General features: G+C 37.4%; 1 protein-coding gene across 7 annotated transcripts in view; it reads right to left on the minus strand.

Moving 5' to 3' along the window:
* Nucleotides 1-10,630: 10,630 nt before the first annotated feature.
* The window catches only part of ATG5 (autophagy related 5), a 122,046-nt gene continuing 108,221 nt past the window's right edge, over nucleotides 10,631-24,455 (minus strand). For all 7 annotated transcript variants that reach the window (XM_014860819.3, XM_070496703.1, XM_070496704.1 and 4 more), the window contains one exon: nucleotides 10,631-12,322. In XM_014860819.3, the coding sequence (XP_014716305.1) occupies nucleotides 12,186-12,322 (137 nt within the window). In that variant the 3' untranslated portion in view covers nucleotides 10,631-12,185. The remainder of the gene's footprint in view (nucleotides 12,323-24,455) is intronic.

Raw genomic sequence — 24,455 nt, forward strand, 5'->3', positions numbered from 1 at the left:
TTATATACCTATTAACAAGAATAGGACAGACTATGTGTATTAATATGAAATAATCTCCAAAATATACAAAGTGAAAAGAGGAATTACAGAACAGTGAGCATAGTAGGTCACTAAGATATATGTGGGGTCTGTGCATCCCACACACAGGTGTATAAAGGCCTAGCTGCTCTCTGAAATATACACAAGGAACTGGGGAGAGGGGAGAGTTCTGTGAAGGAGGCACAGGAGGGGGGTGAAGAAAGACTTTCACTGTGCGCTCTTGGAATCTTTTGAATTTTGTACATGTACAACATATTTGAAACTAAGAAAACTTTTCAAAACGATTCCAGAGAAAGAAAAATCCTTTTGGCTACAAGTTACAATAATCTCCTTTTCTGATTTCTGCATGGATTGTCTTTGAGCCTTTTGCTTTCTGCAGGATCTCTCACATGCTGGGTGATAGACCAGTAGGCTACCTACTCTATCTGTCAAGTCCTTGCTTTTAACATCATCTTCAAATGAGGCTTTACAATGTAGTGACAGAAGCACACTGACAGGATTGAAAAAGGAAGGCATTTATCATAGTTTACATATTCTAAACTAGGCATTAATTTAAAAAATAAATCCTACAGTTATTTTGTAAATAGCATACAAATTATATTGTGGCTTTCTGTTAAAAAGTATCACTTTCTTAAATGTAAACATTTAAAAATCATCTCTAGACCATTAATAATGAATCATACTAATACCCTACAAACATCTGTAGAAGAGATTTCTAAGTCCCTTGTGAATCAACAAACAATAGATCCCTCAAATAAATAAATGATCAATAATTCACTGTGGGTAAATATTTCAAGATCACTTCCGCTTTTAAGCAATTTTCTGTTTTCTCACATTCCAAAGCAATGTGGTTTCAAATTCCAAAGATAACTCCTTTCTTAGTTCTGAGGGAATTAATGTTTGAGATACACACAAGCACTTCGAGTTATTTAAATCTAGAATGCATTTGTGAGAAGATACATTTTGATCACATTTCAGCTAACTTCAGGAGAAAGGATGATTAATTTTTCTTGCATAGATTTCACTGCAAGGTTAAGCCAAATGTAAAACATTTACATTCAGCTGCCATTGAAAAAAAAAAAAAGCTTCACAGAAGCAAGGAAGGAAGAGCTAAGAACCAGGAGCAACAGCATCCCCTGCGTTTGTTGGAAATACAGAATCTCAGGTCCTGTCCCACCTGCTCATCACAACCTCCATTTAAAGAACAGTCTGAGGTGATGATTCCTACGCCTGCTAAAGTTTGAGAAGCTCTGGGCTAAGAAACCTTAATTATGTTGAAATTTAGGTTATACTCTTTAGTGAACACTGCATATAATCTTGCGTGATAAGGACAATGTGACTTTTTTTGAGATCAACCAGAGAGTCACACGCATCAGAAATGACTGTAATAATCATTGTTCCCACCTCCTCCTCTTATTTGGGAGACATCCTTCTTCTTTTCGGAATCCAGCCCCTCCTCTTCTTCCTAGACCACCTGTTAGCCCTTCTGCCAGGATGATGACCCTCTTTTTCCCCTGGTTCCTTCCCTTTCACCAATGACACACTGAGGGCTCCCTTATGCCTTAAACAAACATACACACACATTTCTCTCTCCCATGCTAACGGCTCAGCTACAATTTTTTTTCCATCACTAAATTTCTCAAGAGCAGTCTGCACCCTGATGGCTATCAGGCCTGAATCAGCTCTCTTGAAGGTTTCAAGAATTTAATAGCCAAATTCAAAGGCCTGGTCTCTGTTACTTCCCTAGATCCCTCTGTAGATTATGACTCCTTTCTTTAGCACAATTGTCTTGGCATCTACCCTTCCTCCTCTTTTTGCCACCCAAGACTGGGCATTCCCCTCAGCCTAGCCCAAGTTCTTCTCTTCGACTCTATACCTTTGCTGTGTGTTCTCGCCTCTCCCCACTGCCCTTTCTGCTTCAAAGTTTCCCACCATGCAAGAAACTTGCCAGACAATATCTTTAGTGCTGGCCTCTCTCTAGAACTCCAATAGTCTCGAATTGTTTTCATTCATTTAATATTTATTGAGGGCCTATGACATGCTGTTGCACTGTGCCAGGCATTGGTGAACAAAGCAGACCCATTCCCACCCTTGCGGAATTTACAGCTTACCAGGTAACACAGATACGGAACAATTAATATGAGTGAGAGAAACACTGAGGAAAAGTAGAGTGAACTAGCGGGGGGTGTAACAAAATCTAGTTCAGGAAGTAGGGTTTCAGGTAAAAGACAAGACATCCAGTTAAAGTTGAATTTCAGATACACGACAAATTCTTTTTAGTCTAAGTATGCCCCAAATATTGCAGGGGATATAGTTATACTAAGAAATTCTCTCTATGTACCTGAAATTCAACTTTAACTGGGTATCTTGTATTTTTATCTGCTACATCTGGCAAGGATGGGAAGGGATTGGTCAGCTGGAAAGGAAAGTCCTGAGGAACTGAGAGAAAGGAAGAGTGGGAATTAACAAGCAAAAGGGGGTGACAGGAGAGGGGAGACATTCCAGGGAGAAGGAACAGTGGAGGCAAGAGTTTGTAATAAGGGAGAGCTTCACGCTTTCGAGAATCTGAAAGAGATACAGAATGGTTGGATCATGAAGAAGAGGAACAGTATTGGGAAATAAATCTAGTGAGGAGAAGCCAGCCCTTGCAAAGCTTGTATCACACTAAGGATTTTGGAGTACCCAAAAGACAACAGGAAGCCATTTAAAGATTTCAAGTAGAGGAGAAAATGGACCTAGAATGGTTCTAGTACCAATTCCAGTGTGAGGGGTGGGGTGCCCCACACCACCAACAAGCAAGTCTCCAGACCCTAGCAGGGTGTCCCACAATTCAACTCAATTCTGACACTATCTAGTGGGAGAAAACACCAGATTCCATAGGTTAAACGTTCAGTCCCACAAGACTGTACCCCATCTGCTCACTTCATATGCCAATTGCAAGCCCAGGTTGTTGGCTGTGTTTCTGACCAACCAGCTAAAGATTGGGAGTTCCCACAATGCCCTCCTCCTTGGGTTCAATTAATTTACTAGAGCAGCTCACACAGCTCAGACAAATGATTTACTTACTAGATTATCAGTTTATTATAAAAAGATATAACTCAGGAACAGCCAGATAGAAGAGATGCATAGGGCAAGGTCTGTTGAAAGGGGTGCCACTCTCTCCCAATCTCAATGAATTTATCCACCCTGAAGCTCTCAGAACCCTGTCCTTTTGGGTTTTTATGGAGGCTTCATTACATAGGCATGATTGATTAAGTCATTGGCCATTGGCGATTGATTCAACCTCCAGCCCCTCTCCCCTCCTGGGAGGTTAAGGGGTACCGGACTGAAAGTTCCAACTCTCTGATCACATGGTTGGTTCTCCTGGCAACCAGCCCCCATCGGTAGGTGTAGTCTAAAAACTCACCTCATTAACATAACAAAAGATGCCTCGATTGCTCTCTTCACTAGGAAGTTCCAAGGGTTTTAGGAGCTCTGTGCCAGAAATGGGAATGAAAACCAAATACATATTTCTTATTATAAATCACAATATCACAGGACCTGAGCTGAAGTTTTAAATGAACTTTCTGGCTGCCAGGTGGAGAAAGGAATTGAAGCGGCAGGAGTTCACATAGGAACTCCATTTCTAAGGCTACTGTGATAGTCAAGAGATGTTGGTGACTTGATCATGGCAGCTTTCTCCCATTGGTCTCCCAGACTCAGCTTGTTCCAAACCTCCCTACACACAGCCACCAGTCATATTCTCAAAAGGTTGCTCTGAGCATATGATCTAATTACTAAAAATATTCAGAGGCTCTTATTGCACACCAAATAAAATCTCATCTCCTTAGCCTGGTACTCAAGGCTTTCTATAATCTTGCCAGAACAGAACACATTTTTCCTGCCTTATCTTTCACTCTCTTCTTCAAGTGACATGTTCTAGCCCATTCGGATAACTTTTTCTCTGAGCTTTTCTACCTGGCTCAGTCGCTCACTTTCCTTCCCTCTTATCCCCATTTCTTGAAGAATTTCCCTTTCTTCAAGCTCCAGCTCAAAAGCCTTCTTCATTGAAGCTTTTCCTAACCTACTCAAATAGAAGTTACAGAAACTTATTCATTCAACAAATATTTAGTAAGACCTTGTGATGTGTTGGGCACTGTTAGACGTGGAGGGACAAAGAAAAGAACGTCCCTGCCCTCATGGAGCTTACATTCTTTTGTGAGACCAAAAGCAAGCCAAGTCAACTGCAGGAAGTGCGTAAGAGTGGGGACTCTGGGCCCATTCTGCCTGGGTTTAAAACCTGCCTCTATCACTCACTTCCTGATGCTAGTAAAGTTACTTAATTGTCCTGTGCCTCAGTTTCCTCATGGGGATAATATCAGTAACTATCTCATGTAGCTCTGAAATTAAATGAGTTTATACTTGAAAAGAACTTAGACCAGTGCCTGGGATACTGTATATACTCAAAAGCTGTTAGCTATATAGCCATATACAGTGCAGAGTCCATGGAGGGAGAATGATCTTGGCTTATCCAAGGCACAAGATGGGCAAGGAGGCCAGGGTAGACATGATAAAGTAGCAGAGGCAGAGAGTGATGAGGTCAGAAGCAGGGACCAGATCAAGCAGAACTTGGCAAGGATGATAGATCTATTTTGGGTGGGATGGAAAGACACTGGAACGTTTTTGATCAAAGAACTGCTGTGACATCATTTATGTTGTAAGAAGGACACTATTTGGAAGAAAAGAGGAAGAAAGAATGGAAGTAGGTAGACCAGAGGAGAGACTACTGTAGTAGTCCAGGTGAGGTGATGGTCGCTTAGACTTGGGTGGTAACAGTGGAAGTGGTAAGAAGTAAACATTCAGAGTGTGTGTATATATATATGTATGTGTGTGCGTGTATATATATATAAATATATTTATTTATTTATTTAAGATTGGCACCTGAGCTAACATCTGTTGCCAATCTTTTTTTTTTCTTCTTCTTCTCCCCAAAGCCCCCCAGTACATAGCTGTATATTCTAGTTGTAGGTCCCTCTGGCTGTGCTATGTGGGATGCCGCCTCAGCATGGCTTGATGAGCAGTGCTGTGTCCACGCCCAGAATCTGAACTGATGAACCCTGGGCTGCTGAAGCAGGGTGCACAAACTTAACCACTCAGCCACAGGGCTGGCCCCTGAAGTATATTTTAAGGTAGGCTCACTAGGACTTGCTGATGAGTCAAATACGGATGTGAAGAGAAGAGAGGAATTAAAGATGACTAGGTTAGGAAGAAAAGAAACGAGGCTTTGGGTCTGAGTAGTTATTAAGATGGGAAAGAGTGAGAGAGGTATGGGTTTGAGCAGAAATTCTACTTTGACCAAATAAAATTTGAACTATTAGACAACTAAGATGGACGTCCAGCCTGTATGTTTGGAGCTCAGGAAAGTTAATATTGGAGAAAACATATGGATGGTGTTAAAAACCATGGGATGGGGGCTGGCCCCGTGGCCGAGTGGTTAAGTTCGCGCGCTCCACTGCAGGCAGTCCAGTGTTTCGTTGGTTCGAATCCTGGGCGCGGACATGGCACTGCTCATCAGACCACGCTGAGGCAGCGTCCCACATGCCACAACTAGAAGGACCCACAACGAAGAATATACAACTATGTACCGGGGGACTTTGGGGAGAAAAAGGAAATAATAAACTCTTTAAAAAAAAAAAAACAAAAAAACCATGGGATGAACTCACATACTTAGTGTAGCCAGAGAAGAGGACCAAAGCCTGAGCCACGGGGTATTTCCACATTTAGGGTAAAGGAAGAGAATCATCAAAGGAAATGAGGAAGGGGCTGAGGCAGGAGGAGTATCAGGAGGGTGTGGTGCCCAGTGAAGAAAGTGTTTCAAGAATTAAGGTGTGATCAACTGTCAAATGCTTCTGAGAGGTCAAGCAAGATACTATCTAGTTAGTGCAAAGTAAATCGTTCTCTGAGCTCCGTTTTCTCACAGTGCTTTATTTGTACCTTTCTCACCTCAGTTTCCACCCATTACGTTGTATAGTTATTCTGTGTGTGTGTGGCCATAATAGCTTATCATATAGTGAGATTTCAGTAGTACATTATTGTTTGTCATGCTGTATAGTTCTTTTTGTCTCCTCTCTTCTTAGAGAGGTTGTTTAAGGTCAGAGACCACGTCGTCTTCTCTCAGAACACCCACTACCCTATTTGCTCAATAAATGTTTGAGTGGATGAATGAATCATGTGGAATTCTATAAAATCTGGGAGAACACACCCAACACAGAATTAGCAATCAGAGCTGGTTTTACTGAGATGTCCTCAATGTTCTGTTTTAAGACCAACACGTGGGCTTTGTTCTGCCTGGAATGAAAGACATCCACCATATATTTTGAGTTGGACTGTTGCTAACCACAACCTATCTGGCATTTCTATCTTCTATTCTAATGTTTCATGCATGGTGCAGTCCAAAAGTATCTTAGCTTTTACCTGATTTGCTCCCATAAATAAGTAAATAAATATATATATTTTTCCCCTGACCTGGCTATTTTTCATCTAAAGTTGGCTCCAGTTGACACCTTCAGAGGTCATCAGTACCTTTCTCTGTCACACTTGAACTTTAGCATCATTACAGTACATCAGAGACATCAGGATAAGTTGACATTTCCTATTATAATTAATTTCAAAACCACAACAAAAGGAACTATGGAAATACAGGCACTAGGAATGACCAAATTCTTAAGGGAGGCGTGGTTGAGATGGCATGCCCAAAAAAAAGCTGGTAGTCAGTGGATGAAATTTTTCCCTAAGCCTGCACAAAACGAATGAGATACAGTTAATAGGTCACTGAGTTACTATCTCTGGAAAAGAAAGACTAAAACCAAGAGTTTGAGTAACAAGACTATCAACACCCAAGTTACAGATGTAAACTTTTGGTAACATCACTTGTTATCTTGAAAATGTGCATTAGACAACACAAAAAGACAAAATCATCACATCCCAAACAAGTACAGTATCCCCCTAGAGATCAGAAATGCCTGTCACCTGTGCCAAAGCCACAGAAACCCACCCATCTGGAAAGCCAGCCTCTCTCAGCTCAGCCTTTGGCACTCCATTTGGGACTCGGTGATTTTTTCCTAGAATGCCACATTTACCTCCATGGCTCTTTTGGCTAGCCTTATGGTGGCTCCCTGAGAGCAGTTACTCACCTTTGACTGCTACTTAGTCTCATACCTAAGGATTGAGAAGCTTTCTCCAGTCCACTGACCACTTAATGTTTGTTTATCTTTGGATGGATGTATTTGTAAAGAGAACCGTGGCTCACAGCCCTTTTACTAAAACTTACTTGAATGTGCCCTGTCAAAGTACGGCACTGCTGAGCAGCCAGACCATCCACCCAATACTGGCGCTATGATTCTCAACTACTACATCCTCCACACATGATACACTGCTTGGCACGGATTAGATACTCAGTATACACTTGGTGAATGAATTTCAGAGAGACACTGACAAAACAGGACATATCTGGAGAATGGAATAAACAGGCTAGAGATATTTTGTTTGGAGTCAGAAGCTTTAGAGCTTCTTTCAAATAGAGTTGTCAGAAATGGAGGGATAAGCCTTATGCTATAAACTCTAGGTCATTACGACCTAATGATCGAACGCAGCATTTCCTAGAGTTTAACATGATGTGGTACTAGGGGGAAAAAAATCCTATAATCAAGAAAGTTTGGGAAATGCTGGATCAAATAAGTCTTTTAACCTTAGAACTCCTCAGAGCTTTTAATATGTCAATGTGCTTTGCACTCTAAAAGGGAGACATTATACAGCTTTTCCCAAACTTTTATTCAAGTATTTAGTACGGTCCCTTATATTCCAGGCACAGAGCTAGGGCCTAGGAATACAACACTGAGCCAAACAGATCCAGTGTTTGCTCTTATGGAGTTTATGCTCAGTGTGAGAAACAGTCAAATACCACACAAATATTTATTATAAACCACAGCAAACGGTATAAAGTTCATCAGCATCTTCTAATATGTGAAGCAGACAAATACCTCTTCTACTCAATATAAAAGATTGAAAGCCAAATCTTTCTCTTAAAGCTTTTCATGAACATGGTTCTAACAGTCTACTTTAGTTTGAACAACCCTGCTCAGAGGTCTAACACATTTCCCTTGCTAAAAATGCGTTACATTTTCAGAAGTCAAGTCTAGAGGCAAAAGCAAGACACAAACCACTCATTTATGAAAAGGTCAGAATTAATAAATACCTCCAGATGCTTGATGAGAATAGCTCCAACTTTAGGGGCTGCTTAAATTAGAGTGATGTTGAAACAGAAGATATGTACTGCGGTCTATGCTGCACCTAAAATGAATGTGGACTGACGCAAGGATCTGATCCACAGTGGTTCCTACTGAAAGTAGCTGATTTGAGTAAGCAGGTTTTCATCAGTAATGCAAACCTGAACCAACTGCACTTTGTATATTGATTTCTAAACGACAAGGTTCTTCCTATTTTTATAGCTGATATTTTTAACAGGAAAATACAACACTGATGTTAAAGTACCATTAAATAATCCTGAGTTAACTTTTTCTTCTTTTTATACATACTTTAAAAGCACCAACTATGTGCTAGACACTCCACTAGGAACCCGGGAAAACAAAGAGGAAAAAGCCTAGTGATGTTTTATTTATCCTTGTGATGTGGGAGTGGGGAAGCTACAGAGGGAAAGCCAAATTAATCACTTTCAGAAGAATCAATCCGTAATGTCTAAGCATGTTGACATTCCTAAATCTTCAGATTTGTCTTTACTTCACTTGTTCATTCCAATGCATTCTCAGTTAACAAAAACAGTTAAGTATTTAAAAACCTAAATACTTAAACCACTTAAAGGATCCAAAAACTGAGCCCTTTTTCACTCGATGGTTCTATACTGTTCCTACTAGATTCCATAGTAGTATCACATGTGCTAATAAGTGTGGAGAATTTGTAATTCACATTTGAGAACATTTAAAGGATTCTTTTGTCAAATAAAGCTATATGGTAAATGAATTTTTATAATTATAAAGTGACATTTAATCTCAAATTAACTGAGAAGAGACATGCCTCTCTTCTCTCCTCCTCAACATGGGTAATTTTTAATTTTCAGACCAGGAAATGAACATACTTAGAAAACACTTAAGAGTATGACAGAACTCAAAAGACAAGTAAGTCTTTTGACTTACTCCATCCCAGCGACTGACTACAAACAGGACTGACTATAAATATCGCACTTGATTTTTTCCTATAATAGCCAAAGATTCTACACTTCTATTTCAACTACGTTGGCACATCTAACAGGAAACCTGACTTACCTCAGACCTAAATATCAATAGCATGATGAATAAAGTGAGACTGTCACTTTGTAATGATCCACATAAACCAAATTTCTGAAAACTGAAAGAAAAGGTTATTTTACATAGCCTATAAAAAATAAACATACTCTAGAAAGATAGTCATTAAAAATTATTGTCACTCAGTATCAAATCTTGTATATTGTTTTCCTAGCAAATGATCAGTTCCCATCTAGTTTCTAGTTGAATGGGGGGTAATTGTACCAGGACTAGTCCATTCATGGGTTGGCCTCAGACTAACTGGAATATGGTCCATCAACATGCTATAAAGACTGGTAGGTCAACCTTGTGTAATTATGAGCAGGCTACCTTTTTGGGACTCTAGATATAGAAGATGCATATAAATTCAACTCCATCCATGGACAGAACTTAGGTCATCCAAATGAAAAACGACATTAGGAAGGCCAAGCAATGATTTACTTTATTTAGGCTGAATTTATTCCTTCCTAGTTAACAATGCCAATAATTCAAAAACATTCCTTTCACTTAGGGGAGTTACTACCAAGGATGAGTTAAACAGGCATATAGAGATTTTTGGCCCTTTCCAATTTTCTTTCATATGTTCTCCTTTATTCCTCATAACTTTTATTATTTCTTTGAGAAATTCTTATGACAGGTATAAGACTAAGGAAATTTTAGCGATTTCCCCAATAGGTAACTTGCTTTATATAAATTTCATTTCCAATTCCTAAAAATAACGACAGACACAAAATTTACTTAGTTTTTTAATAAACCATAAAATTTAAATATTCAAATAAAAAGAAACAAAAATAGATATTTAAGCCATCACTAATCTCTGTTTTTATTCTTCCTCTGGGTATCGGAGGCTTGACTTACCTGGGACTAGAGTAGAGTAATACAGTTATGATGCTGGTGTAATAACGAACAAGTGAGTAAAAGTGGGCAATGGCTTGATAAAATTTACTTTCAAATCTGGAAGTAAAGACCAGTGCTCCCTCGAGCCCACTGCGAGACCTTGCGCTGGTCTTGTCGTCTGCGGAAAGCTACTAGGGCTTACCGTTCTCACCACACTTTCTTCTTCACCGCTTAGCACTCCCTGGCATTGTGATCCTTTTGCTTGCTGAAGCTCACTTCAGTCTGTCAAAACATGAAGGGGGAAAACCCCCAAACTGAATAGACGAATAAACACTTTTAATGTGAACAATCATACTCAGATCAACCTCTTTTGAAAAAATACAAGTCAGTGGGTTTTTTGGCCTTAAGTAACTCAAATATTGCTATTTTTTCTTCCTTTACTAAAACAGCACTTTTCATTTTATTGACATTAGCCAATTATTTGCCATTTCTCTGATCACATTGGTACCCTATGTTCTTCTTTTTGATTCAGCATTAAACATTCCATTCCAGCATATTTGATCTTTGACTAATTTTATCTCATTCTGTGAATAAATCTGCTACTAATCAGTGAAAATCACAAAAGGAAAAAGGAGGCAGTGAGCACCAACAAGGCTCTCACTTCAAAATTCATACAATTTTTTTAATAAGAAAAACATTCATTTTTATTACGGAATCTAAAACCATTATTGCATGACCTTTTAGCATACTCAAATGGGCTGACATTCAATATGGACAGCAAGCTAGCTCAAAAGAAACGAAGTGTAATGCACAAGTACGTTCAGCTGGTAGAATCCCAGCAGTGCGGCAATAAAGTGCAGCAAAAATTTCCTTATATTGAATAAGGACTCCAGTAACCTCGGAATATTTTTGGTAAAGTTAAGGAAAAGCTACTGCAGTCAGGAGACTGGTAATCTTTAGACTTCAAAGACTGGCTGCCAGGGACCACAATGAAATATTAGACCTGAAGCCAATGAGAAACACTAGCTTGGAAAGGAATAGGTCTTTCCAAAATGCAAAATTATCTTAAACAGATGCTTAGCATACTATGATTTGACAGGTTTACAGTGATAAAATAGCAAAGATTAATGATAACATTATTTATATCTTCAGCGTGTAAAGAACACAGATTTAAAAATGCAGCAAGAAACCCTATGACAGCTCCTGAGACAAGTTATCCTATGGCCTATGTCCACTCCATGCCAATGATGACTAGCCTGAATGGTAACACACAGAGTAAAAACAGTGATCTACTGTACGTGAGTCAGAAAGTACTGGAAAGTGACAAAATGGTATGTTATTAAATGACAAAACATATTTAGAGGCTTTATTTAAAAATCTCTCACTGTTCATTATCAAAGTTACAAGATTGTTTGCATACCAATAGACAGACTGTAAACATAGGAAATTTTCATTAAGGAAAGATGGGTTTACTGTAATTTGATCTTTTACAAAAAATTACTGCAAGTTATTGATAACAGAATTTCTCTTTTACTTTCTTAAGTCTAATTCTCTTGAAAATTAAACCAATGTTTCCACTCCCTCAAGCTAAAGTTCAACCATGGTCACCTTAGGAAATACCCCTGTTTATTTGTTAATCAGAAATACAAATCGAGTGGCACATATTTCCATTTTCTTCTTAGGCCGAAGGTTTCGGCTTCATTATATTTTACAAGAAAACAGAAAACTTGCAATGGTCCTGAAAAGTCTTTCATGTCGCAGCTGAGGTTTAATGACGGCAGTGGAGGAAAGCAATGGTGATGCAAAGTAAGACCAGCCCAAGTGCCCTTATCTGATTCCATATCTTTTTCCTGTTTGGCTTGTACTAGTGTTTCTGGTCAGGCTGCCTCCACCAAACCTGATTGAAGCAGAAGGGTGACATGCTCTGGTAAGTTCTGTTTAAGGGCAATTCCGTTCAGGCAAATAGTTGATCCTTCAATCTGTTGGCTGCGGGATGATACTAATATGAAGGAAATTATCCGGGTAGCTCAGATGTTCACTCAGCCATTGCAGAGGTGTTTCCAACATTGGCTCAATTCCATGAATCATCACTTGGTTCTTTTTTTCCCCATCTATTCCAAGAAAGAAATCCAACAATAATCAGTTAAGAGTCAAAACAGTCCAAGAAAAAAAATACTGTTGCTTTTTGAGAATCCTTCATGAATTAAATGGATTTTACAGCTTTAACAGGTTAAACCTGGTCTGTCTCCTGAGCAGGAAATGTGGACATGGAGAAAGTTCAAATGTTGCAATATGTATCACCCAAAACAGAAACCTGAGGGTTACAATGAATTCTGATAAAAATTCTGTTGCTATATGTGAAAGTATTCATTCTTTCTTAATTACTGTGCTTACCTAAGATTGACGTTAATGAAACTATAGTGGAGAAAACAGCCCATTTGTACCCATTGACCAAAATTTATTTTAGTTACACATTAAAAACTGTACTATCTGGCTATTAAAAACAGGTCAAATGAAGTGGGTCAATACAGATTTAAAATATGTAAAGTAGAAATGTGACTAGAAATCATCAAGAATAAGATCAGTGTTTAGGAAGATGCTTAATAAAACAGATGGGAGTTGTACGTTAATTTGCAGTAAAGTTGTTTAAATATATATCAGAAAGTTTTAGAAACACTATAGAATAAGAGTTACAGTCTTAATGAGAGGGAACTAAGAGTCTGACTCAGGGATTCCTGATTTGGAGTCAGGAAACTTGATTGATATTTGTTAACACCCATTTGCTAATTAAAAGGGTGCTGTAATTCACACTTTTCTTTGAAATTCAAATCTTACTACAAATTAAATTTAAGGTTAGTTTTGTATCTTTTATGATTTTAGTATGATATACTGATAATCTTTAAAGTAAACAGCAGCACTCTTGGTTTTTATAGGAAAACAACGAGAGCAAACCAAACTCCTTTTGGAAAACAAAACATAGAACTTTCAAGAAACTTTGTGTCACTCCTTTAGTACAATTCTTGGTTTCTCTCTTTTAATCTCTTCAAAATACAATGTTCAAACTTCAACTTCCCGGAGACAGAAGATAATAAGGAAACCGGGAATTCATGGAACTATATGACAGGGAAATATCCTACTTTTCCCTTCTGCTCTGTTCAAAATGACTTCTGCATCCCTAGTGCTCTCATGTCTAGGCAAAATGGGCTGATGATGTATGGTGATGATGGCTTGGCTGGCACCTGAAACAAGAGATCCTTTTAAAGAAATATTTAAACTTCCTGTTAGAGGCAGCACAGCCCTGGGAGTTGACAGTCAACAAACTGACAATAAGAGAGGACACAAAAACACTACAGAGAATTGATAAAAAAGAATGCCAAAAATAAAACCCTAAAGAACATACTATCAATCCCAAAGATAACCAAATAAAAGTGCCAAACAAACCCCTAAATCACTGTCATAGTTTAAAACAACTTTGGAAAAAGACATCATCTCATAATACTAACCTAAAAAATGCTTTCACCGTTTTGATTTTTCTGCCAATCTTTGTTGCATCTATACGTATTTTTACACAGTGGCGATCACAGTGTTAATATAATAATTGGTTTTCACAATGATGGGAATCATCTATAAATAAAAGATGAAGCAACACACAAAATACTATAGAAAGCATGGTATTAGTACTCTGAGAAGATTTTAAAATGTTGGTATTCAAATGGATAAACCCTTAGCTATCTGGAATGATTCATTCTTCGTAAGTTCTAGATTATGAAGGTTTTACTGTATTAAATCTTTCTTAGAATATTTGAAAACATTTCCGCTGTAGTTTTCTTCATATACTTATTATATATTTCTCTGAAATATTTTAATATTCTCAGAATCTTCCTCCTACTTAGCACTGAGTCAAAAAATGAAAGAGCAGCGGTGTAAGAGTAAAAGTTCCTTATTTGTAAAGTTTTTCCTTAAGCCAGAGTTGCCTTCGGATACTCTGAAACAGAGTGCTAGAAGAAACAAGTCACAACTCAATATCCAAAATACTGTGCCTAAAGCAATATTTACACATGGGAGCAAATACAACACGGCATACAATCCACGCATGCACAGTGTGTTTGAAAGGCAAAAGATCAACCCTGTCCACAGAAGGGTAGAGGGAGTTTGTGAGTTGTACAAGAGAAGGTGGAGAACATAAGCACTATTCAAACACTTTGTATAACAAACCCAATAAATCACGATATCAGAGACCTGAATAGGTAGCACTGATTCTCTGGTTTAAATTGGGGCCACTTTTAATCTGTAACATAAAAGTGTCACTAACTAAATTTAGACAACTAAGGAAGTGGATTTAGGATTGTCATTTCCCTCAACACAACAGTTTAGAATTTTAAATACATTTATTTTGTCACTGCCTACATTTGTCCAAATATTTCATCTGTGTATATTTATCTTTTTTTTGTTTTCTGACTTTCCTCAATAACACAACTGTCACCAGGCAGATTCTTAGAATGGGACAGCGGTTCTCTTGGAACTAATAACTAAGGTTTCTCTCTTATTCCTCACTATATCCCCAGTGCCTAGCATGGTGTCCAACACTTACTAATTAGTCAATAAATGTTTTCAGAGCTTGAATAGTTTTATTGCTAGTAGAATATACTACCAAAAACAATTTTTTGAGAATAGTTTCTGATGGCTGTCAGTACACTAAGTAAAAACAGCTCTACCTATAAAGACTGTTTTGGTTATTAAAACAACAAAAAGTCAAAATGTTTCCAGACAAGTCCAGAAGCGTATATATTATCACCTAAATTCATGCTGCGATAAGTAACAATAAAGCATGACTGGACATTTTGGCAATATCAGAACTAACAAAATGAAGCAGTGAAAAATTAGCAGATGTTTCTTTTATTTTCTAACAGTAGAAAGGAAACACTTGATGATACCGCTAAAGTAAATCATGTTTTTGGTAAATACGTCTTTGTGTTTCAAAATAGGAATCTAGAATTTAATACTTGGGAATAAGCAAATGACTCAGGAGAAAAATGTTACTCCACACCTCACCCACTCAGATTTTTTTAAAAGTTAGTTTGATGCTTTAAAGTAAGCAAACATTTGAGGCAGTAATTAAGTGAAGTAGTTCTATATGAAATTCTCTCATACATGGCACTTTTGGGGGGTAACTCTGATATAATTTCAAACTTACAGAGAAGTTGCAAGAACAGTACAAGGAATTCCCCTTCACCCAGATTCATCAATTGTTTACATTTTTGCCCCATTTGCTTTATCATTCTGTGTGTATAATTATTTTCTGAATCATTTGAGAGCAAATTACAAACACTGAGTCCTTTACCCCTAAATATTTTAGTTTGTACTTTCTAATAAAGATATTTTTTTACATAGCCACAGTACAATTATCAAAATAAAAAAATTTAACACTGACATACTACTATTACAGTGTAGAACTTACAATGGAATAGTAGAATTTACAGTGTAACACTACTACTACGGTGTGGAATTTTATCAACTATCCCAACTATTTTTTTTCTCCAGTCTAGGACCAGTCCAGGAATCACACATTGCATTTAATTTTCATGTCTCTAAACTCTCCTTTAATCAGGACAGTTTTTAGCCTTTCTTTGCTTTCTTAACCACGACAATTTTGCAGAGTACATACCATCATTTTGTAGAATGTCCACATAATGATTTTTAAACCTGATTATTTTAATTCTTCTTGTAAATAATATAAGGATAGTCATTCATAAATATTTGGGGTTTGTGAATTAAGGAAAAGGCCAGAAACGAATGTTAGAAACATGTATTTTCTTTAGGTAGAGGAGGAATTCAATTCACTTTTAGAGTTAGATATTAAATCTGAGGAGATCAAATATCAATAAAGAGAGTATCACAACAAAATTTCATTTCCTAAATTTATCTTATTTATAAGTCCAGGTATTATAAAAGTATCACATAATTTTGTATTAGTACCAACAGCCTAACAAAAATTCAATTCTTAACTAGCATCTACTTTAAAGTGAGCATTTTAGAGTTGTATGACATTTTAAGAAAAATACATTCAAACAGATTTTGGTTGCATGATTAGAATGGTAAGAATTACATACAGAAGCAAAAAGAAATAAAAGAAAATTCACATTATCCACACAAGTCATCAATGAAAATTATCAACTTGAAACAATGTAACTTACGTGAATACATATAAAAAATGATGACTGTCTACACACACACACACAATGAATATAATGATATACAATAATATAAATGAGACATAAAGGAGAAAGGGCCAACTAGGCACTGATAGTCAACAAGGTGCTACTGAAAGACAAACTGGGAGGCAGGCAACCTGAACTCTCATTCTGTAATGAAGGGCTCTGGGCAGGCCTCATAGCTCTTTTAGGGTATTTCTGTATACATAAAATGAAGGTGTCCGTCTAGATCCATGGTTTGTAAATCTGTCTGACCATCAGAATCATTTGGAAGATTTTAAAAAATATATAAGCTGGGACCCTCTCCAGACCTTCTGAGTCAATCTCTGGAGTAAAGTCTGTTTTTAAATGTTTCTTGAATAAAGCTTACGATAACACAGGTGCAGAATTTTTCTTCAAACAAAATCTTACGCAGAAACCCAATATAAAACACAGGAGGAAGGTGGGGCAGCTTTGATGTGGGACTGAGCCCATCTCCCAAGTCCTGCTGCTTCCTGATTTACGATCCACGGTGGTTTCTGATAGAACTTCACGGGTCAGTTTGCAAACCGCTGGTCTAGAATACAGGTCTTCCAGTTCTACTCTCTGAGTCTTTTATGCCTAACAGTTCTAATCAGCATAACTCACTAGTTTTGAATTATTAGGCAAACTGCTTAAACTCCTGAGTCTCAGTTTCCTCCTTTTCTAGTGTGGACGAAGAAGTCTCATCTCCAGTGTTGCCTGGAGGATTGAATGGGATGTCCGGGTGGAGCGCTCAGCACAGAGCCCAGCCCAGGGCTTGGACACAGGAGGGATTCAATCGAGTGAGTGACTCCTCCCCACACCTCCTTCCTGTTCACTCCCTAAAAAATAAAAGTATCAAAAAACTCATAGAGTAAGCAAAGACAGAAAACCAGTTGTTTTTTTTTAAGATTTTATTTTTTCTCCCCAAAACCCGCTGGTACATAGTTGTATATTCTTCGTTGTGGGTCCTTCTAGTTGTGGCATGTGGGACGCCGCCTCAGCGTGGTTTGATGAGCAGTGCCATGTCCGCGCCCAGTTTGTGAACCAACGAAACACTGGGCTGCCTGCAGCGGAGCGCGCGAACTTAACCACCCAGCCACGGGGCCAGCCCCCAGAAGACCAGTTTTTAAAACATCATGATTTAGCAACAAAAATTAAACACTCATTGTAATTCTCTTCCTACACACACAGTGATGGGAATAAGGTAATTTTATTAGTACTAAGTACATCAAAAGGTATATAAAAACCATGGATTCAATTATGTGACTGGCATGCAAAGCATTGTGAGAATTTAGCCTCATGTCAATATATACACTGAATTACTCAGCTCCATTATTATGCAGTGTGGCATGTAAATTTCATGAATGTGTTAAGGAAGAAAAAAAAGACAACAAAACCCCAAAGACTCAATCATTATGCAGACAACAAAATGACCGCCATTTTTAAAAATTCCTGAAGTTATCTAAAAAGGTCTGGATTAAGTTAGTAGTGCTCTCAACATGTACATTTGGTGGAGCGCATCGTCGACAAGTCAAATGAGCCCTATTGTACTGCCGTGACGTTGTTAAACAGAGTTTAGGTAAGGTTCTTAGTTTTCAAAAAAGATGAAAACATTCAGGTGTGGGGGGGAAAACCCAAAATCTTTGTTATCTATTTTCAAATATATCATTATTTGAGAATTCATAGTATGTGATGACTGCCTTTTAGAGAGTTCTATTAGCGATGGCTCATAACATTCCCCTTTCCAATCTGCCTTTCAGTCCTTATTTTTTGGCCAAACTTCAGCAAGGAATATGACCTAAATGTCTTTAAAAATAGGTTACTTGAGATTCTAATGTATGAGTTTCATTTTTACTGTTAATAAATATACTAAATATGTGAAATCTCTTTGAATTTGAAGCTAAAGAAATCTACGGTATACCTTCAAGGGAAAATGCTTTTAATCAGAAAATTTCAGTTTAATAACATTTGTTTTTACTTTATTCTTGTGAATGTGGAAAATAGAGATGTAAGGCCAAACGTTATAACCATGGTGTTTAGTTTTGTGGCTTTACATTTATACTTCATAACTATTATCTGCAGAAAATGACTTGATTTGCCATCTTGGAATGGGTGATGCTGAAGGTAAAACTTCTGAAAAATACTGAATATTTCTGAAAAAGTTTTAAACAAATAAAGAGATGAGCTTTTTGATTACCACTAGTTGGAACAATTTTGTTCTGTCTGACAAATTCTTTAACCTCTGATATGTTCATTAGTAAAATGCCAACTAATTGAATCCATCGACATGAAAAACCACAGGCAGAAATCTGAGGTGCATACATCATGCTGAAGGATTTTGACTCGGCCTCGGCCATAATAGTCAGTGAGGTCAGGTCAAAGAGGGTTAAACCAAGCCAGGATATAGCCAAAGGAATACATCAAACGCTGATTTTAAAAGGGCAATTAATCTTAGACAGAAATGCTTCCTGGGGAATGAGATCTCAATCTTAAGAGCACACTACATGATGTAGCAGTAAAAATGAACATATACAAGCGCACAGGGCTTTTATCCTATGATCACAAACAGAAGGAGAGTGCTGTTTATCAGAGAAATACAAACCCATTTAAAAATACTTACATTAACTTCTTCCGGATCTATACTCACTTAGCAGTCCAGGTCTTAATGAAAATACAATATCACAGCTAATATATACTACATAGGTCCTTCCATGTATAAACTTTATATTTTATATACTTAAAAAAATTATTTCTGCCCCAAATATTTCCAGAGCCTCGGTTCTTAACATTTAAAAGAAGATTTTCAAAACACGCGTCCATGTTAATTCTTTCATTGACTTTTGCTTGTAATCTTTGTATTTCTTAATGAGGACATAAACCAAAATTTAAACTAAAAAAAAAATCCCATATAATTAGCTATAATTATAAAAATAAAATTGTATTAAGTGACTGTAAGACCATTTTAATAAACTGATTAAAAGCCTCCTGATAAGATAAAAATGTGGTAAAAGTTAGAAATTAAAACTAGTTCATTTAAAAAACCCAAAAAGCAAAATAAAATTTTGAAAATATAGGTTCAAATGTTTTTGATCTGTTTTCATAAAATGAGCCACTAATTCTAGTTGGGTTTAATAGGGCTCATTCACATTTGTCAAGTATGCATCACAGAATAGTTCAGAATTAACTGTTTTATTTAAAATACAGGCAACAAATACACTGTTTGAAAGGGGCAGACTGAGGTCTCACAGCACTTGTTTTAATGAAGAGATGTGTAGCTTAAACTGCCTGTATGTGGTCATTATTTTGTTAAGAGAATTTTTTTGTCTAGTGCTAAAGATGTAATATGAATTGTGCAAGTGTCTATTCTTTGGAAAAAGTCACATTAATTCACTTAACATCTTGAGATTTAGATAAAGAACAATAACTGAGGAGAAATCAGAAGTATCTTCTCACAGGTTGGGTAATCTCATCACCTTTTTTAATGGAAAATAACAAAAATAATCAGTTTATTATTTCTATGATTGTAGAAAAGACATAATGTCAATGGATTAAGTCATTAACAGATTCAGTATCATCAAGATTGCCCATGTGTCGGGACAAACCACAGAGATAAAGAGAGAAGGAAACAATCAAGGCAAAGAATTGGACTCATTTTAGTTTAGAATTTGACAGCACAATGATAAATTTAAGAAAATACATCATAATTACCAAGTTTAAACTGAGCCTAACAAACTGCTTCTATCCAAACTTGAGTATTGTAATCCTTGCTCACAAGGGCTACATTTGAAGAACTTTTTTTGAATTCCCACTATGAACGGCACTATCTTTTTTTCATATATACACAAAACACACATCCTATGAGAGAGAGAAAACAATAAAGAGCAGAGAGCGTTAGGATGACACTGAAAGGGCGAGTGACCAGTGATGCAGTCCCACGCGCCAGGCTCTCAGTAGTTACAAATGGGCCTTCCAGGGTTACTTGTGAATAGCTGAAACTTCAAACAAAGGTGCAATCTGTTGCTCATAGTCTTCAATGAAAAACTTTCACTAGCAGCAACACTTTCAAACCTCTTGCCTTGAGATTTTTACATTTAATATATTTTAACAGGTCTATGATAATCGAACTGGCTACATCAACTAGGGAGATGCCTTAGTAAAATACGCTTGCTTCTTCCTTGTCAGAGCCATACTTCCATCATCTCTAATCATGTCCAGAAGTTACCTTCCAAAAAAGAGTAACAATCAGTGGCACAGAACTCTTGCCACAATCAGGTATAAGCAGTTCTAATATCAGTTTCGTCGTGTATTTATACCTTCTGTGCACAGGCTTGAACATCAAGTCCTTGTCTCTTCGAAGTGGGATTATCTACAAACAACAACAAGAAAAACAAAACTACTTCTTTCTAACCTCACTTTGTAAATTTCTTAGGAGGGTAGTTATTTTTTAAAAAAACAACAGAACTGTAAAAAAACCAAAAAATATGCTCACTGTAAAGCCTTGGAAAACCATGAGACTATAAAAACTCACTTGAATTTCTTGTTCATTTAAACCCTACAACTATCCTATGAGGCTACTAGCAGGAAACATCCTTACTTTACAGAATAAGAAACCTGAATCATTAAAAACAACAACAACAAAACTAAATGATCTTCCAAATCAAACAGTGTGAAGGTACAAAGGGATACAAGAATGAAAACAAATTCTACATGAGTAAAAGAATTACTGAAATTGTAAAACCATTATTATTCTTACTCCTAAACCCTCATTCTGATGAAGTTTGGGTGTCTGTAGGTTTTATGTTTCTGTGGTGTGAATCTGTGAAATGAAATGCTACCTCTTGGGGGGTCAGTGTCATCATGCTGACAAAACTGAGTATTTGCTGGTTCAAACTTCAAATCACAAGACATCAATCAACCAGCTTTAATTCTGACACCTGATGTATCTGCCTTGTATGAATAACATGATATTTAGATTTTTCTTTTCTCTAATTGCTTTATGTCTAAAAAAATCTATTGTAACATCAGTTAATTCACTTTATAAACACAATCTAATCATATGTTATAAAGCAAAGGAGAAAAAATGTGAATACATCATCTTTTCTTACTTTTTATAAAACCTATTCTTTGGTTTCTCATAAAGCATATCTAAAATAAAGCAGTATAATTTAGACTACCTAAATGGGATATTATGACTTCCTTAGCCTCAAGTTGTTAGAATTATCTTTCAATGTACTAACCAAGCAAATAACAGATCAACCTTAGTCACTTAGTTCCTCAGTGCTTTTCTGACATCATTGAAAATTTTCTGCACATTTATGGGAGAGGAGTAGAAAAATATGACTTGTTCCTCAGCAAATAAAACAGGGCAATTCTAGCCCAGCATTTCTCTTTTTCTCCAAAGCCCCGGTACACAGTTAGATACCCCAGGTGTAAGTCATTCTGGCTCTTCTATGTGGGACGCCGCCTCAGCATGGCTTGACGAGCAGTGTGGAGGTCTGTGCTCAGGATCTGAACTGGCAAACCCTGGGCAGCCGAAGCGGAGCGCATGAAGCTGACCACTCGGCCACAGGGCCGGCCCCATAGACCAGCATTTCAGATCAGATTTACCCCTTAGCAACCAGTCCCTGGGTAGCTGGTGAAGAATTCTACTTCTACAGTGGTCATGTGGTATGTACGACCTGGTCCCTCCTTTTCAGCTAATTTCTGCTCATCTTTTAAGACTTAGCATAGTATCCACTACCTCCTCTAGAACAGATAAGATAGCAATTCTAGGTGCTTCCTAATATTCTTTGCAAATATCTCCATTACTGCACACACCACATCTTGGCATCTTTTTGCCCACTCCAATGGTACCAAAGTTTCTTAAAAGCAGGAACTATGTCTTACACATCTTAGTATGCCCAGTGCCAGAAGACAGTATGATGCAAAGCAATTGACTGACGAATAATGAAATCTACAACATCAAATGGAAACTCAAAGTTAAGTGGTAGTTGGGAAAGGTCTCAAGGAGTAAATAAATTCCCAGTAAGCAGAGTAGCAATGGAAATGGAAAAATGCAAATGGCTACAGGGTACTTGCTGGTAGGAGAGATGCATGGAGGCTTTACTAATCTGTCATGGAACAGAAGCCTTTTGTACGATATTAAATGTGGACTCGGGATTACAACAGCCCAACTGTCACAAAGGACTGACCAACCAGAACCTTGAAATAAATTTATAAAAGCAAAAATGGACATTTTATCCTAAGTCTAACTTACTAGGTTTTTATACGTTACATTAGAATGAGAAATGAAATATAATCAGGCAAAACTTATAGATGTTTTGTACTCTCCAAAGTAAAAGAATAAAAGATACAGTTTCAGGGGCCGGTCTGGTTGTGCAGCGGTTAAGTGTGCATGTTTCGCTTTGGTGGCCCGGGGTTCATGGGTTCGGATCCCAGGTGCGGAGGTGGTACTGCTTGGCAAGCTATGCCGTGGCAGGCGTCTCACATATAAAGTAGAGAAAGATGGGCACAGATGTTAGCTCAGGGCCAGTCTTCCTCAGCAAAAAGAGGAGGATTGGCCGCAGATGTTAGCTCATGGCTAATCTTCCTCAAAACAAACAAAGAAAAAGATAAGGTTGTAAATTTTTGGTTTTTGGTATGTTGTTTTTAATGAACAAAGAAAAAAATATTTTACTTCAGGTCTGGTACAGAAGCTTAGCTGAGTCATTTTAACTGCAGCTAACACCACAGGAAAAATTTACCTGAGCTCACCTTTGGTTATTCCTGGTTCCCTCTAACTTGGCTAACTCCTCTAGCCACTTAGAAAACAAAACAAAACAAAAAAAGAAACAAGCACAGCAGCTCATCATTAATTACTCCACAAGAACAATGACCTAAAGCACGTCTTCATAAATATTAGCACATTCTACTTTCATATGATGAAATAAGCTAAAATTCTTTCATGCATGAATCACTTGTTGCAAGGAGTAGTAGACAATGGTGCCACATAACTTTTATGAAGTACTTTCTCTTTTTATCATGTGATGACAGCCAGTTCTTATCCATACACACCCAATCTTAACGTCTTTCGCTTTCAACTTAAGTTGGGTGCAGGTGTTTCAAAATGCTTCATGTTTGACAATACCACAGGTGTACTGAGCTGACAATAAACAGTTCTTTACTGAAACAGTGACTTGATGTTTTGGATACTCACCAGAGATCCTGAAATGACAGTTATTTTCCAGTATGAGGTGACAAAAGGAAGAGGCAAATACAAGTTTTTCCAGATGAGATACTAATGTTAGAAATGTGGCCTCCTCCTGGTGTGGAAGGTACCATCAAAAGTATAGGTGCTATTTATATCATTTCAATGAAGGGTGTGTGGTATGTGTGTGTTCTCCGATCAATATAAGCACGTAACCGTTTGGGTAGGAAGCAGTCTGGCACACAAAGATAACCACGTACAGTATCTGAAATCACCTAAGAGGCAGGTTTGTGGATCAGAGTTGTGAGTGGCTGGCCACCTCACAGCCCTCGCTTCAAAAAAATGCAAGGGAAATGACAGTGTGTCTTCTTCAGGAATAGATGTGCAGGTAGATACAGCACACCAAAATTTAGGAGAGAATAAAGAGTCTTCAAAACAATAAAAATAAAATAAAAGCAATAAAAAATAAAAACAATAAAAAGCCACACAAATTTGCATTCCACTCTTGTGCAGGCCCATGTTAATCTTCTATGTACTGTTGTGATCCGGGTGTAGGAATGGCAAGAGAGCATGCAGGTGCGCTCCGACAGAGTGTATCAGCTCAAAGCACATGACTGCTTTCCATTTACACGCCTGAACGTCATAGCTACCCTTTTAATAAATTCAACGAGAAGAGTGACCGGAATTATATAATCCAGGAAATCTAAAATAACAAAAGTAGAAGTCCGGGCTAAGATAATATCACAAAATACTATAAAGGCAAGATTAGGTACTAAAACACAAACCACAGAATAAAGAGTTAGGAAAAAGAAAACATTTCAGAATGTTATTTTAAACTAAACA

This window comes from Equus asinus, chromosome 24 (genome assembly GCF_041296235.1).
Source record: "Equus asinus isolate D_3611 breed Donkey chromosome 24, EquAss-T2T_v2, whole genome shotgun sequence".
NCBI classification, from domain to species: domain Eukaryota; kingdom Metazoa; phylum Chordata; class Mammalia; order Perissodactyla; family Equidae; genus Equus; species Equus asinus.